Here is a 16,979-nt window from a genome sequence, read left to right as displayed (position 1 = left end):
CAGCAGGGATAGAGCCCTGCTTGCTTGCTTTAGTTGCCCTAAGAGAGGTAGGAGAGCATCATCTCAGACCCTGTCCTGATGGATTGTCGGCCATTAGGGAGTGTTATGATCAGGCTAGGTTACCGTGCCCTTTGAACATTCACGCCCATTCCACTTGGGCAACAGCTTCTTCAGCATCTTTCCTGGATGGAATGCCTTTGACAGAGATTTGTAGAGCTGCCACCTCGTCATCGGCAGGCACATTTGTGCATCACTACACTTTGGATCTGCAGGTGAGAAGTGAGGCTCAAGTGAACAAGACAGTTGTTCATTCACTGTTCAAGTGAGGAGAGCATGCCCCACCACCTGGTGAGTAGCTTGCTAGAATCCCTGTGTAGGGACACATGCATAGAAGATCGGTGATGAAAACAAAGTTGCAGTCACCTGTAACTATTGTTTATCGAATACCTTCTGTGCAGGCACACATACCCTCCCTCCTGCCCCACTGCATACTCTGGTTTCAGCGGCACTAGAAGTACCGAGGGTGGGAGGACACTGCTGTGCAGGATCATGTGGTCCCTGGGTGGGAACAAGCTTCTGGCTCTGGTGCACAGCGCCCCCAGGAGGCTTTTAGCTGTAAAGACCTATCAAATGGCAAGCCTGCTCATGCTCAGTCCCCATGTGTGCCTGCACAGAAGATACTCGATGAACAATCATTACAGGTAAGTGCAAGTTTGTTTTCATATCGCTATTCCCTGAGGTCATAGGAAGAATCTTTGGTTTCATTATTCCGGAAAGGTCTACCAGTATGTTACTATTTGGGCTGGCGACAGCCCACAGGGTGTTTATTAAATGCATGGCCCCTGTGGTAGCTCACTTACACCTACAAGGTTATACCATCTTCCCATATTTACATGACTGGCTCTTTGTGGCTGAATCGAAAGATGCACATATCAAGCAGATAGCCCTTGCACTTATGACATGCAACCATTTAGGCCTAGCCATAAATTCAAAAATTCTAAGTTAAAACCAGTACGGAGCATCAAATTTATTGGAGCCAAACTGGACTCCACTATGGCTAAGGTGTATTTTCCACGTTGCAGTGTCATTTCCAATGAGCTCAGTCCATTCAATGATTGCTTGGCTTAATGGCCTCAACCACAGCTGTATTGCCCATGGCTAAACTTTTTATGAGACCTCTTCAACTTTGGTTTATGTCTAGGTTCAGACCAGACCATCACTCCCCACATAAATATTTTTCCATACCTCAAGAAATTGTAAAGTCTCTTGCTTGGTGGTCCTTGGATGACAATCTGTTCCAGGGCACCCCCTTTGGCCTTAAGCATCACAACATTACCCTTACTACGGATGCCTCCCTGGAAGTTTGGGGAGCCCATTGCAAGGGTGTCACTGTGCGAGGTAGATGGCTTTTCCATGAAATGAGCCCCCACATTAATGCTCTTGAATTATGAGCTTTTAATTATGTACTTAACTCATTTGCAGATATTGTTCAGGGGAAGTCAGTCTTACTTCAGATGGACAACTTGTCCAAGATGTTTTATATAGATGAAGAAGAAGAAGAGAAGAAGAGATTGGATTTATATCCCGCCCTTCACTTGGAGTCTCAGAGCAACTTACAAACTCCTTTCCCTTCCCCTCCCCACAACAGACACCCTGTGAGGTGGGTGGGGCTGAGAGAACTCTGACACAAATTGCTCTTTTTCAAGGACAGCTGTGCCAGAGCTTGTGACTGACCCAAGGTCACATCAGCAGGTGCAAGTGGAGGAATGGGGAATCAAACCCGGTTCTCCCAGATTAGAGTCCGCGCACTTAACCACTACACCAAACTGGATAAACCATCAAGAGGGCACAGGATTCAGAAAACTAAACGAGGAGGCTGCAGAGACATGGCATGGGCCATGGAACAGGGTGTTTGGGAAGAGGTTGTTGTTAGTATGTTGTATCTTTGTTGGTCTGTAGCGAGTGGACGTTTTGGATATGTTTTAATGGGGCACAAGGCTGAACTGGACTAGAAATTTAAATATAAAAAAACAGTTTGTCTGATGGACAAGGAGAGTCTCTGGCTGTCTGTGCAAGGCTGTGGTAGGTAGCTTATTAGGAGCTGCAGTGTGTACATATGAGGAAAGTCTTTTTTTATAGTATTTCTCATTTATCACAAAGAAGCAGAGGCAGAAGGACACAAATAGGAAGATGTACTAACTTGTGAACTAACTCGGGAGGCAGTGTAAATAAAAATCATTATAGAGGGCTTGGGCGTTCTCTGCATGCACTGATAACTTATGATCCCCACTACTGTCCTTTTCCCAAACATCAAATGTTAGCTCTACAGTGTCTAACTCCTCTCCTTGGTTCCTGAAGGAGACTCCTGCAGAGACACTGAAGTCCATACAGGCTTGCTCCTCATCAGCTTTGCCTATTTTACACACAGACACATGCTACAAAACAAACGATGTGGCTTCCACAGAACCTTTCTGTTTCCTCAAGTTATTTCTTCCATTGTTTGTCGCCTTAGTGGTGTGCTTCTCTGTTACTGAGCAGCCTTGATTCCCATGCTTGTCCCAAGCTGCAGCCTTGGACTTCTCAGCCCCTTTTCCAAAGGCATCCATGTTGACCCAGGAGGAGAGGCATTTGGCCTTAGTTTCTGCTACACTAATATCTGTATGTTTCTGTCCATGCAGCCTTAGGAAAATCCAAAGGTATGGTATCCTCTGGGTAGCTGTTGGACCATTCCTATTATCAGTGTCAAGACCCAGGCAGTACAGAGCACCTGCGGCCTTGCCAGCTGAAGCCCTACATTTCCACAGTTAGTACCATGGCAGGCCAGAGATTCACCTAGCTTTTCCTTGAGTGCAGTCGGCCTGTCCTGTGGCATGCACACACAGTCTGCTTGTGACTGGCACTGGCTCTCTGAGGCCTCTGGAAAAGCATGCTACCTGGCTTTCTTAAATCAGCCTTGTGTATGCAAAGCATGTGCTCTACCACTGAGCCATAGCTTCTCCCCTTTCCTGCAGGACTTCCTTCTTTTACTTCTCCAGTAGATCAATAATGCAAAGGCTGTCTTCCTTCCTCTTTGAAGGATAACTGCAGATGTCCACCCTTTCCCCCAAAACGTTAGTTTCTGTTGGTATTGTAATGTTCAAGGTTGTGGCTCTTAAGAACGCCCTCAAACTAAGGCTCCTTGCCCAGGGGAACCCTTCTTTGGTGTAAAAATTTGAAAATGACTCATTTGCAGCTTCCTTGTAGCAGGTGGTTATCCCTGCAGTTTTCGAACTGAGTAAGAAAATTGTGCTCCGACTACAAGGGCAGAGAATTGCTGGGGTTGAGGAACACTTGCAGCCAGAGCCAACCTGCAAAGGAGGAAGGCAAAGATATCTTTGGAGAGAGCCCCCTAAGAAGGCGTATCTCCTGGCAGTTTTTCTGGACTTTCAGGGAGACAAAGGACGGTCCCATTTGAGAGGGATTTTAAAGCATGATGTCTCTTGCACAAGCCTGTGTTAAAAGTACACAGCTGATCTTGGCTTCCAGTGTGTCAGCTCAGCCATACATGCCCTGCCAGGAAAGGGTTTCTCCTCACAATCCTTAGAGGCCAGGATATAATAGGTAGGCGATGTGTATGTTGTTTATCTCTGAACATTGCTTCCAAGGTGGTAAGGGAGTATCTCTGTGTTCCCCCCCATAGCATGGGCGTCCGGGTGATGGACACCTCTTGGGTGGCTCGCAGAGGCACCTCCATAGTTCGTAAGGCATCCTCCACCCCTCCTGCCATGCAGCCCCCTGCTCCACCTTCTGATCTTGCTGCTACTCCTCAGTCACCAATTCCTGAGCAATCTCTTGACATTTCAGCTACTCCCTCCCCTACTCCAACTAGCTTCAGTTTCCCACCAGGGGCTGAACGGACAAGGTAAGTTCTGGAGGCAGCATATATGGCTGCTGCTGCATTCTGTGGTCCTGGAGTCTCTGTGAACATGTCTGCTACTCCTGCACTTGCATGGGCCCTCTTTAGTTTTGCTTCAGCTTCCACTTTAAGCGTGTGCGTGTCTATGGTGCATGTGAGAGAATTCAGGCACAAAATAATGGTACTACCCACCTGAATGTAAGCAAGAATATCCCTGCAGAGGCGTTCAGATGGCATATAATGGTACTACCCACCTGAATGTAAGCAACAAGAATATCCCTGCAGAAGTGTTCAGATGGCATGCAGGACTGACACTGAGAATATAAGGAAGAACTTGGTGCTATTTGTTTTGCTAATCTATGACACACAAAATCTGTCCCATTCATAACAATGCAATAGTACAGAGAATGGACAAACCCTCCTAGTTTCTCCTTTCTCCTGCTGGAATATTCCCAAACATGGCTGATACACCAAAGGTATGTACTGAACCAATACTTTTCAGCCTAGATTTGGGTGCCAGTCTCACAAGTTACCCTTGAGGTCTGTCCTTGCCTAAATTAAAGGATTGGCCTTTCCTTAAGATCCCAGTTATTCTGACATCTTCAATGCTCTTCATTCCATTGGAGAGCCCAGTTTCATTCAGTTGCTGGACTTTTTAAATTTATAAGTCCTGGATTTGCAAATCTGCAGTGTCTGATTATGTTATTTTGTGTTAAGGATTCATATGTAGGGTCAGCTTTCTGGCAAGCAGGCCTCCCGCACATAACTTTTTGTGTTTGCCATACTCATGTGCACAGAGAGAAGAGCTGCCCATGCAATATCATACATATGTTTTTGGTTTGTGGTTCTGCTATAAATGTGCTTCCTGTTCTGCTGAAAGCGTATGGAATTGGGCTTTTAATGTACTGCATGTTGACATTCTCACAAGAGACTTGGGGTGGGGGGAGGTATGCATGGGACAAGCAGTTCCAGGAAAAAAAGATAATAATGAAACATCACAAAACTGAGTCTCAGTTGTGTTGTTCTATCACAAAACTAAGGGAGAGATCTGAGCAAAAACTGGACTGAACTCTTTAATTTTTACATAATTGTTCTGTGTTCTTGTGGAGGGGGAACACAGAGAGATCCTTTGAGTATTTTTCCGTCCTGTGTGCTGCAGCAATCCCAGCTTTAATTCTCTGTTGCACGATCTCCATTTACAGACTCTTCTGTTGCTTTTCTTTGGTCTTTTTGGTTCTTTACCATCTATAACTGCTTTGAATGGAAATATAGGATTGGATTAGATATAAGATTGGAGCCAGCCTGTTTTTTTCACTCAGTTTCATGTAATTAACCTCTTTACTGCAGCCCTCTATTACATGGCTTTTGTCCAGGCCCGATAATCCCGTTCCATGATGACACCTATTTGGGTGTTTAAGAGTGACCTCCTCTTTCCATTTTCACCTGTGACAAAGCTGGTTGGATTTGACTCATACTCCAGAGTTGCTTCTCAGTTTAGGAGCAAAGAAATAAAAAGGATGTGCTTCAACTTTGAGCAATAGTATTTTTACGGTAGCTACTCTTTTGAACTTCTCTGCTTTGCCATTCAGACTATGCCTTACTTGTCGTCTCTGGCTCTTTCAAAACAAGGATTTTTTAAAAAAAATCTGCCATGTCCAGTAATGAGCTCACATCAGTTGGGGAAAGGTGGAGAAAATGGCTGTGGCCTAAGTCAAGCCCTTGACATTAGCACATGCAAATTCATTGGATCCCATTCCATGCTTTCTTGACCTATTAGGGTTGGGCATTCCTCAACTGCAAATGGGTACCTAACACTTTGGAAGGAGTCCAAGAGTCATGCGAAGAGCTCTTCACTTGGAGTTGCATTTTCTGCTGTTTCTCCTTCCTAACTTGCCTTTCCTTCAATACCACTATTGTTTTTTTCAGTGTCCAACATAATGGGAGACCATATTTTGCTATTAGGCAAAGTCTTTTTTTGCCCCATGGGACCCATGGGATGGTAAACTTGGATCCTGGCTCAAGCTTTCAGTCAACTGTTGCCTTTTTTAGAGTTATGGTGGGCTAGTTGTCTCCAGCTCAGTTTGAAATGGGGTTCAGCGAGCTGTAAAGAGGCAATCTATCAATGAATCATTTTTAATTAACCCTGTTCCAAAATATGGACCAGTTATAGTCCTGGGGACATCATCAGGAGTGTGTGCATTGTGTCCCTCTCTCTTCCTCAACCATTGGCCAAGACCACAACTCTCTACAAGTTCTTTTCTCCACACCCTGATCCAGTCTCTAAGCTCACTGGGTGATGTTGGCATTTGTTCTGGAAGCCTTGGTTTCCTTTCATCATCCCAGGCATCAGGGAACCCTCTAGAGAGAGAGTCTTGTTGCATTATTTCCCTACCATGTTGCCAGGCAAGTGTAGGAGAAAGAAAGGGGACAGCAAGCTGGTGGGGAGGGGGTTATAGTCTGAGACACAAATAAATGGGGGGGGCACCTCTAACGCTTACCTTGGGTTGCAGGTGAGAATGTTGAGACGTCGGTGTTTATATTTTCAGCTTGGAAATCACTGACTTCTGCAGCTTCACTGCTTTCCAGTTCCATAACCTCAGAAACAGGGACAAACACACTACCCTGGCTCTCAAAGTGAACCCTTACAAGCCTCAGGCCTTGGTATTTTATGGAACCAGTACCTGATTTTAACCCCAGCTCGCTAAATGTAGAAATATTGCCAACTTAACAGTTTCCCCACTGAAGGAGAAGTTTTGATAGATATAACTTCCTCCCGTGTTCCATCCCTGAGTGTGGGGGGCAGGACTCTGCTTGAAGAGGAATGGTGGCTCGGGGGTTCAGAAAGAGGTGGCCATGAGCAGCCTTACCCAGAGGGGCCTGTCCTCTGGTTTCCAGTGGCTGCTGTGATTTCAGAGTGGCTTCTGGGGAAGAAGGCAGAAACCAGGTTCTGTGCTGTCATTTTCGGGAGACTGGGAGCTTCTGCCTCAGTCCCCTGTATACTTTGCAGTTGGGAGCCCTTCTCTTCCCTGTATGTTTTGGCAGTTGTTCTTTCCTCGCCTCCTCTTTTGCTTTGGCTGTTTTCAAAACTTCTGTTCAGTTACTCCCTGTACAAATGCTCTCTGCTCTCCCCCCTCCCTTTTTGTTTTGTTGTTTTGGACATTTGCAGCACGGATGGTGTGTCGTCTAGTTGGTCGGAATCCTGTTACATCTACCCATCCCCTGAGGACGACAAGCCTCCCCCATACTCCTGCTACCCGTCCTTCCACCACTTCCACTCCAAGATCAGCCCAGGCACTAGGACTGAGCCTCCCTTACCACTCTACTGGTGGTCAGGATACAGCCAAACTCTGCCCCCTGCTTCTGCCTCCTCCTCCTCTCCCTCCCCTCAGCAACTGGACATTAACTCTAACCCTAAGCCATATTTCCTGCACCTCCCTAAGCAGAGCTCCCTCACAGAGATGCATGGTCCTGAGACTAACCTCTCCTCTGCTCACATGAAAACCTCCCTTACCTTATCCAAACCTGATCCTCCTGGCACTCTTTACAGTTCCCATATGTCAGTCTCTCCCCCCTGGGTCAGCTGCACCTGTGCCAGAGACCGAGGAGCCGGGCTCACTAGGTAAATAACTGCTTATTTGACAATGCTTAGGTGTCATGCACGGTTTAAGGGCGAGCATCTCTTGCTTGCTGTAGGTCACAGGTCAGCACACAAGGATGGGGCCCCTTGTCCCTCAGCAGAGGAATAATGCCTTCCTGTCAGCCTCTGCATTGTGGCAGGCCTGTTTAGTGAGAATGTATAATTGTCTCAACTGATAGGGCCCTGCTGATGAAGCAGTTCAGTGAAGCTCTTTCTAAACTACAGATTTAGTTAAGTCTGATGACCTGCTTCATTCTCTCTCCCCAGAGAACCCCAGGAACTGATGTTTGGTCAAGGAACAGAATTTTCAGTGCCTTCCCCAAACAACAACTCCTAAGACTCCTTAGGGAAGCCATAAACGTGAATTCAAAATAAAACCAAATTTAGAGTGACCCTTAATGTCAGTAATCCAGCCAGTCCTTTCTCTGAAGTGGGGCGAGACTCTATTTTCCCTGTAGCTGCAAAGTCATCTGGGATTTTGATCTGCATTTCAGTCCGCCATGCCAGTCTTCAGCACCAGCCTGTTTGCTAGGAAGCTCACCATATGTAGCCCAGTATATTTTTGAACCCCTTCTCCTTCCAGCCTTCTAAAATGCTGCATTTAGTTGTCTAGCCCAGCTTAATTACATGAAGTAGCATCTGTCATATCTCACATCATAGGGCCACCCCCTCCCTTAGCCCTGCTGAGCCCCCCCCCTGCTTTTCTGCTGATTGCCTGGGCCATGGGGCCAGATTGACCAGCTGCTGATCAGTACAGCTAGGTGCAGTAGCCAAAATCTAAGGAGCGAACTTGAACAATTAATATGGCCGAAGCACACTGTTGCAAGGCATTCCTTCTTGTCCATCCCCCCCACACACACACACATGCACCATAAGGAACAGATATGTGCTAAAGGTAGATTTGGGAGAAGGGCTTCCCTCCATTTTGTTTTGTTGCATTGCTGTGTACAGAGTGACTGCAAGGGCTGCAGTGCCATTCATGCACTAGTCATGCTCACTGAAAGTAGAAGTGCAAGTTTGTCTGGTGCTTCGGGCGTGTGTTTTGGAGCTGGGCATAAATCCGCTTTGCTTTGCAAGCATCATTGGCTTATCCCAGGAAAGGGTTGGGGGCCTGTGCCCTGGGACCCTGGAATAGGCGGCAGGGGCTGTTGGGGTTTGAAAGAGGTGCCCTTCTTACAAAGGGACTCACAACTGCTTCTTGTTCACCTTCTGTTTCTCTTTAGCACGATAAAAACTAAAGAGCTTTCCCCTGTGTCTGGTCAGAAAGGCAGCCCAGCTTGTGGTCATATGATACCGTGTGGGACTGCGCAACAGCCGCCTGGTCTCACGCAACAGCTGTCTACAGAGCAGAGCCCACATACTCTGCGGAAAGGTATGGTTTGTCTTTCCCCAGAAAGCTAGCAGGAGCATGTCCATTGGGTGTGAGACTAACAAGTGACAGGCCTTAGCTATGGTATATTCATCTGGCAACTGTTTTGGTCAGGGCTTGTGTTGTTTTTAAATTCCCACCAAATACACAGCTACTGCTGTTGGGGAGTCAGCCCACTGGTGACTAAAAATGAAAAAGGGAATGAAACAAACTCCAGAACTTTTCATTTAGAAATGAAAAGCACTCAATGAGGGCGTGTGCAAAATTCATGCCTATTATTCTTTCTCTGGCATGCAAGAAGTTAGCCAAAACTTGGTCCCTCTCCTAGAGAAGCTGCATTAATGATGAATACACAAGTTTTGTTTCATCTTCTAGCTGCTGCCTTTCATGTGCAGAAGTTGCAGCTAGGTTTGTGCCCTTCTTATGGAGTGCCAAAGCAGGCTCACCTCCGCTACATTCAGAAAGCCGTAATTTGAAAGCCCATCAGACATGCTGTGGTGAACGATACTCAACTTTGTCTGTCTCTTGTCTTGTCTTCTACAGTTTCCAAGAAGCTGACCCCAATCCCTGCAAAGGTTCCTTATGTCCAGTCAGGCGGCATGCCTGACCAGTCCCTGGGACAGCCATCCCCCGCCAGCCTATCTCCCACCCCACCGAGCACCCCTTCTCCTTACGGACTGAGCTACCCACAAGGCTATCCCTTGGGCTCAGGCTCGAGTCCGCTCTCCCCGGCTGGTGCTCCTTCCCTGTCTTCTCCTCCTTCCCTGACGAGCACTTTAACTAAATCGCGACCCACCCCCAAGCCACGACAGAGGCCCACGCTGCCACCTCCACAGCCTCCCACATCAAATGCATCTGGCTCCAGTCCACAGTCTGTGGAACACACCATACTAGACAGCATGTCCCCTGGGGAGAGCATGTCTACAGGTAAATGATCAAATGGAACAAAGAAAGCAATTGGAGGGGGGGTCTGGGATTAGTGGAAGAGGGGGACAGCTTATGGGGAGTTCTGGTCTCCATCTTTGATGGTCATTTGGGTTTTTTAATATGCATGTGCTCGACAAAGAAAAGTAGAGGTAGGAACAGCAATTGCAGAGACAGGCTTTGAGTGGGTCATCATAACACAGGTTAGGGTGATGGCACAGATTTCTTGGTGGTTTTATCCTTTTTATATTTTGTACAGAATATTTTACCTATCCCAGGTGATGGAGCAGAAGTCAAGCCATGGGTTTTTTAAAGACAAATATTTTCTCATAGTTTCGTGTGCTTGAGACATATGTACTTCTCAGCCAATAGTCTCTTAAACAGAATAAAGATGTATCCCGATGTGCTGTGCAACTTCTCAGCCAATAGTCTCTTAAACAGAATCCCGATGTGCTGTGCAGAACAAATACTGCACACAGAACAAAACAACAAGGAAAGGGGCTACTGGCATACTAGTGTATTGCTGTATATCCAGTAAGGACCCCCTTCTCCATCATCTGAATATTGCATCCTCCTGGGGAATATGGTGAGTGGATCAACTGAGCTAAAAGAAAAGGCTTCTTGAGAAGGATCTTGCAGGAGATGCTGCAAATGCAAGAGCTGAGGATGCTAAGACATTTTGAATCAGGAACATTCTCTTTGGCCCTTTTCAGATACTGACAATGTGACATGGTTGCACCCACATCCCAGGTGATGATGTCCCAGCAAGCACTGTTACCCTCAGAAAGTCACTTTTCATAGCACTGAAAGTGGTAACCTGCAAATACTAATAGTGCTTCAGGTGCAAATATCCCTCCTATTTTACTGTGGGGGTGACAGTGGTACTAGTATCATGGGCACCTGCAAATCCTTCCATGCACAGCTGTGCTTGTTGGGTGCCATTTAACAAATAACATTTGCTATGTCTGCTGCACCCCACCCCACCCCCAAAACATGGAATGCAATTTTTTTTTAAAGTAAATAACCCAGCTTTCTCCTACAGCAAGGCTTTTGCCTGAAAGCAAAGCTCTGGGAGCAAATGGCAGAGTTCATGGCATAAGCTCACTGTGGCCTGTCCCATGGGCAGATCAAAGCCAGGAGCGATGTCTACACAGATGTGATTTTTCACCCATCACTGCAGCCTTTTGATGGTGCTCCAGGTTGAACTCTCCTTTTGATGGCCTGGCAACTATTTAGTGCAGGCTGGAGGCATCCCAGTGGCCTCCAGAAGAGTGGGGTTATGAATACTGAAGTACATTCTGCTATGGAGGACAGAGTCGCCTGGACATTGGAGGGGATGGCAGCTCCCATGCTGTAGCCTGTGAGGTTGTAAATGGCCAATCTTCCTTCCTGATCATTTTTCCTTCCTAAAGATGGCCCCGTGACCACTGAGAGACCCTCATGTCACAGGGAAAGGGTGGGTGGGGAGGAGGTTCCAGGTTCTCACAGGTGGATAGGCAGACAGGTGTTCTTTTCTGACTGGAGTTTGTGTGGTGTACTACTTTTGTCTTGTTGCTGCTGTTTCTCTTTTGTGCCTTTCTCCCAATCCTATTATTGTGTCCTTGCAGCTGTTTGAGGCACGTGATGCAATATTGGATAGGTGTGAGGGGAATGCTCAGGGTAAGCTGGAGTTCCCACCCTCTCCCCTGAACCTCTCCCCTTTTGCTGCCACACACCCCTTGCCCACCTAGCCTGACCCACGGCTGTGTCTTCTCACCTCCAAAAGTCACTGATCACCATATCCTGGCCTTGCATGGGGCACGCTGACCCAGAACTGCATGGCTGCTGGAGCCTGCTACCCTATCCCAAGCCTACTGATAATGACGTTATTAGTAAATTTGGGGTTGTGCTTCTAAAAACCACTGGCCATGCCTGATCCCTTTTTATGTGCAGACAAACCCATTGAACTAAGTCCTTTCCAAACCACAGGATTCACTTGCTCCTAACCGTGCTGGCCCTTCCTTCCAATACAACGCTTTCCCTCTTCCATTCCACATGTTCTTCTCCAAAGGGATGTCATGATATTGCCATTAATATGTACTTGCCATTAATCTGTATTAATAAGGCCAAGTGGGGAAAGGCAGTGGTCAAGGATGAGACTCAGTCATGGGATGCAGGGATCTCATGCACTGAGAACAGTCAACTTTATGGTGTCATCAGTTCAGGCGATATGTAAGCCTTATTCATAATCTTCTACACTGCGATGCATCTTCCATAGACAACACATAGGGTTATTTTCTGTCTAAATGATGGTTCTGGGAGGAAGTCATATTATCATATGACAGAAGTCATTGTGTGGGTAATGCTGCAAATATCATCATATGACAGAAGTCATTGTGTGGGTAAGATTTTTTGTTTATGCTGCAAATATCTTTTTTTTCTCATAAATTTTTATTTGGTTTTAACACATAATAGGGTAGGAAGGGTACAAGGGATGGGATAAGACATAAAGGGAAGTTCCATCAAGTTTATATAATAGCTGTTACAAATTTTTCGTCTTAATTCTTTGTTTCCAGATCTCTTTTGTTTATATATTTACTAAAGCGTGTAACGCTTAATCAAATAATTAAAATCTTCTGTAGTGATTCCTAAAAAATGTCAAGTTCTGTACAGTTCAAGTTAGAGTTTCTCCCAGTTTATAATAGTTATATTCATTGTTCATGGTCTTCAGAGTTTCTTTCCACCCAGTCATAAAATGGTATCCAGTTATCTCTCACTTTTTGTTTACTTCGGTCTTTTAACAAATCCAACAATATATCCATTTCTGCTGTTTCAAAATTTTTTGTCAAAAGTTCATTTTCCGTTGGTATCTCTGATTTCTTCCAGTACTTAGCATAAGGAATTCTTGCTGTCGTAACTATATGTATAATTAAATGCTTAACTTTCTTTTCTCCAGTGGTTCAGTACGTGGGACAGTCCTCATGCTTGGGATAAGCTCCTCCCTCCATCACAGGATTGGCCTTGGGCTTTGATCCAGGCGGGGAGGGGTTATCCCCTGTAGGCTTCCCAGTTCTAGCTGACTCTGCGTTGATGAAGGACGTGCCTGAGCAGTGCTGCCTAGCACAGCTTAGATTGAAGAAAAGGAAGAAAGAAGACTGAAGCCGCATTCTCGGAGGAGAGACAGACGTGGCGCTTTTCAAAGAGCTCTGCTGGGCGGGAAAGTTCCTAGCTGCTGCGGCTCTTGAATGCCTCGTTTGGGCTTCCGCTGGCCTTACCTGCCCTGGGGCAGAGGGCCTGCTCTTGCTTTGCCGAGGGAGCGTGGAATAGCCGGTGGCGACCTGGTGGGACGGGGCCAGAGTTTCTGTGACACCCCCCCTGGCAACAGAGCGACTTTGGTGTCTGGAGATCACCCCGCAGTTTGGCTGAGCCGGTCCCTCCCTAATGGCCTCCTTACTCCTGAGTAATTTGCTCTGGGAAGGGAGAGTGAATGAGAGACCCGAGCAAGGGACAAGGATGTACTGCGGGAGGGGGGAGGTTTTTCCAGACACCCCTAACAGTTTCCTGGAGGCCCTGTTCGGGAGGTGGAATGAAAACCCATGAATAGAGCCCCCCCCCCTGAGGTAGATTCAGGTGGAAAGTTTCCAGTGGGAAGTTTCTGATGGTGGCCATTTTCGATTTCATTTCCCGTGCCAGCCGGGGGTGGGGGCTAGCCCATTCGGCATAAGACCCTCCTGGAATTAGCTTAGAAGGGCTAAATAATTAAACCAGTAAAGGTTAGAGAGTGGAATGCCTGGCAAATCTGACGGGGGTTCTGTAAGGGATGAGAGAAATGAGTTTATAAATTGCTAAGCCCCAGTGGTCAGAAAAGAGTGTATGTTTGGGCAGGATTCTACCTTTATGGGGGGGAGGCTGCATGCGTGGTAATTACCAGCAGCTGCAAGGGTTCGTTATCTAAAGGGAGCTTTAGTCAGACAAGGGTATTATTGTTACAGGACGCACCAGAGTTTTTTGGCATTGATGTGATGAATTGTCCTGGAAGAGTCTCAGATCGCCTTTCCAAGCTGACTTGGCTATGTAATGTGTTGCGAGGAATGATTGGTGAAAAGCTGCAGCTTCCTTTTATGAATGGTCATTTTATCTTTGTAAGTTACATGTGTTATTGCCAATGGCTTCAACGAGGGCTGTTTTGTGCCCTGCACACAGCCCGTGAGGGTAAAGACTCTTTTATCTATTAAACGGTTTTAATGAATATTTCCACGGCTGCTGGGAGCTGCATTTGTGGTTGTATCATTAATTTGCAAGCTGAAGCAAACCCCCCAAAGGTCCGTCTGACCTGATAGGTTCTTTGTCCACTCTTTTCCACAGGATAAGGGAGATGGCTGACAATACCAACCCAGTCAGGGCTCAGGATGGAGACAGTCTCCTGGGAGATCTAAATGTTCCCAGATTTTCAGTCTCTTTGTCATCACAGGACCCTTCTGATCCACTGAGCCAGGAAACCAAGGATACAGATAGGTCAGAGCTTTTGCAATGGTTCAGAGGAGAAATGAGGAGGGAGTTTAAAGACATAATTCAGGAAACACTACTGGGTACAACTTCTCAGCAAATTAGGGGCAGAGCGTACAAAAGGGCAGACCCAGCCAGAGAGTGGATTCTTCCAGCCCCTCCAGGTCTCCTCCTAGACCTAAGCAGAAGCAGCATAGGTCTTCTGTTAGGGAGCATAGCCCTCTTTTGGGGACCAGAGAGGAGGAATCAGACTCCTCCATTTCCTCCCCAGAGAGAGAGGAAGGAGAATTGTCCGAGGAAGAGGAGGCTGTGGTTCCGGCAACTCAATCTAGGCTCTTCCCACAAGAGCTTTACTCCCGCCTCCTGCCTAGGGTCTAAACCAAAGGAAGAGACGGAACAGGACTCAGAATTTCAGTCAAGTACAGGTAAATTGTTGCCTAAGATCTCTGTTTCTCAACCAGGGTTGCCGCTCCCAGCATCTTTCTACAATATCATGGAGGCTGAGTGGGACCAACCAGCCAAACCTAAAGCTAATCATCACCTTTTTGCTAAATTATACTCCTTGATGCCAGAGGCTACTAAAAAACTCAAACGTCCTGTGGTAGATGATCCTGTCACCAGTCTGTATTCCAACTTTGTGCTTCCCATGGACGCAGATGGTATGCCAAAGGAACACACTGATAGGAGGATTGAGCAGGCCCTTTGTAAGAACTTCGAGGCCTCCTCTTCATCAATAAAAAGGCCTCTACAGCAGGCTTTATGTTTGCAAGGGCCGCATATGACTGGGTGCAGAACCTGGCCTCAGCAGATAGTGATACACCCAAGGAGTTTAAATATGAGGTTAAAAAGATTGCTTTGGCTCTGGCCTTTGCAGCAGACGCCACGCTTGATGCGCTACAATTGTCGGCTAGGGCCCTAGCATGTAGCGTAACAGCGAGGAGAAATAACTAGCTTCGTCATTGCTGAGTGGTCGGGTTAGAACGGATAAAAGGAAGTACTTCTTCACCCAAAGAGTGATTAACACATGGAATTCACTGCCACAGGAAGTGGTGGCGGCTACAAGCATGGACGGCTTCAAAGGGAATTAGATAAGCATAGGTCCATCACTGGCTATTAGCCACAAGGTATAGATATGGACTCTGGGGTAAGTGATGCTCTGTCTTCTTGGTGCTGGGGGGGGGTCAACAGTGGGAGGGCTTCTAATGTCCTGGCCCCACTGGTGGACCTCCTGATGGCACCTGGTATTTTTGGCCACTGTGTGACAGAGTGTTGGACTGGATGGGCCTTTGGCCTGGTCCAACATTGACATGTTCTTATGTCACTGGGAAGTAGACTCCTCAGCACAGGCAAAGGTGGTGGCTGTCCCCTTTAAAGGGGGCAACCTATTTGGAGAAGGGCTAAATAAGTATTTGATAGAGGACAGGGACAAGAAGTAGGTCCTTCCCTCCAAGAAGAGAGAGTTTAAACAACGGAAACGCTTTCAGCCCTTTCGGGATCAGAAGAGGGGACAGAAACCTTCTTACTCCCAGACATTTAAAGGAAAATGGCAACCTAAACAATGGGGTAATAAACCCTTTGCCTCAGGAAAAGGAGAGCACCTCTCCGACAAACCCTCCAAAAAGGGAAGTTCTGCATGACTATACAAGCTCACAGAATCTGTTAGGGATAGGGGGAAGGCTACAAGCCTTTGCAGTCCATTGGCACCGGTCGGTGTCGGATCGGTGGGTCCTAGATATCGTGACTCACAGGTACAGACTAGAGTTCTCCACCTTTCCCCAACAACGTTAAGTTCAAATCCCAAAGATTTGCAATCGGTGGAAGCACACTCAAACCAAGAAAGCGATACAGCACTTATTAGAAATAGGGGCCATAGAGAAGGTCCCACCTTGCCAGATTCAGCAAGGCATCTACTCAGTATTCTTTACCGTGCCCAAGAAAAATGAAGACACCCGAGCCATCTTAGATCTCAAATGGCTCAACAGGCACATAAGAGACAGAAAATTCCTGATGGAGACGCTCAAATCCATCCTGACAGCCATACAAAAAGGAGAATTTCTGACTTCGATAGACCTGTCGGAGGCCTACCTACATATACCCATTCATGGCTCTCACAGGAGGTTTCTCAGATTTGTCTACAACAACCAACATTTTCAATACCGGGCTCTCCCATTCAGATTGAAATAATCTCCGAGGGTCTTCACAAAGGTGCTAGTGACCTTGATTGCACACCTCAGGCTGAGAGGGATTCAGCTATTTCCGTAACTAGACGATGTCCTTATAAAAGCCCCATCATATCAGTAGAGCTTACAGGCTTCACACATCACAGTGAATACTCTCAGGGACCACGGTTTTGTGGTAAACCTGGAGAAGAGCCATCTCCAGCCCACACAGAGGTTGCTGCACCTGGGTGTAGAGATAGACACTATTCAGGACTGGGCGTTCCTTTCACAGGACAGGGAGCAGAAAGTACGCTCTTTACTGTCGGAGATTCTACAGAACTCCAAGTCAGAACTCATGCGATTAACCAAGCTTCTGGGAGTGCTGGTGTCGTGTCAGAAAATTGTACAATGGGCCCATTTTCATGCAAGACCTTTACAAAGATTCCTGCTTCCATATCAGGGAGCTATAGCTCACCGGACATTCCAATTGCTACAACTACCTACATCAGT

The 16,979-nt window shown here is 46.8% G+C and overlaps 1 protein-coding gene across 1 annotated transcript in view; it reads left to right on the top strand.

Annotated features, from left to right (window-relative positions):
* ARHGAP44 (Rho GTPase activating protein 44) overlaps window positions 1-16,979 on the top strand; it is a 105,062-nt gene that overhangs the window by 67,576 nt on the left and 20,507 nt on the right. The window contains exons 17-21 of the mRNA XM_015419517.1: window positions 2,679-2,696; window positions 3,680-3,901; window positions 7,062-7,514; window positions 8,756-8,904; window positions 9,445-9,828. Coding sequence (XP_015275003.1) covers window positions 2,679-2,696; window positions 3,680-3,901; window positions 7,062-7,514; window positions 8,756-8,904; window positions 9,445-9,828 — 1,226 coding nt within the window. The remainder of the gene's footprint in view (window positions 1-2,678; window positions 2,697-3,679; window positions 3,902-7,061; window positions 7,515-8,755; window positions 8,905-9,444; window positions 9,829-16,979) is intronic.

This window comes from Gekko japonicus, unplaced genomic scaffold (genome assembly GCF_001447785.1).
Source record: "Gekko japonicus isolate JY-2015 unplaced genomic scaffold, Gekko_japonicus_V1.1 scaffold824, whole genome shotgun sequence".
Lineage (NCBI taxonomy): Eukaryota > Metazoa > Chordata > Lepidosauria > Squamata > Gekkonidae > Gekko > Gekko japonicus.
The sequence above is the reverse complement of the archived record's forward strand: the minus strand, read 5'-3'. Positions and strand labels throughout refer to the sequence as shown.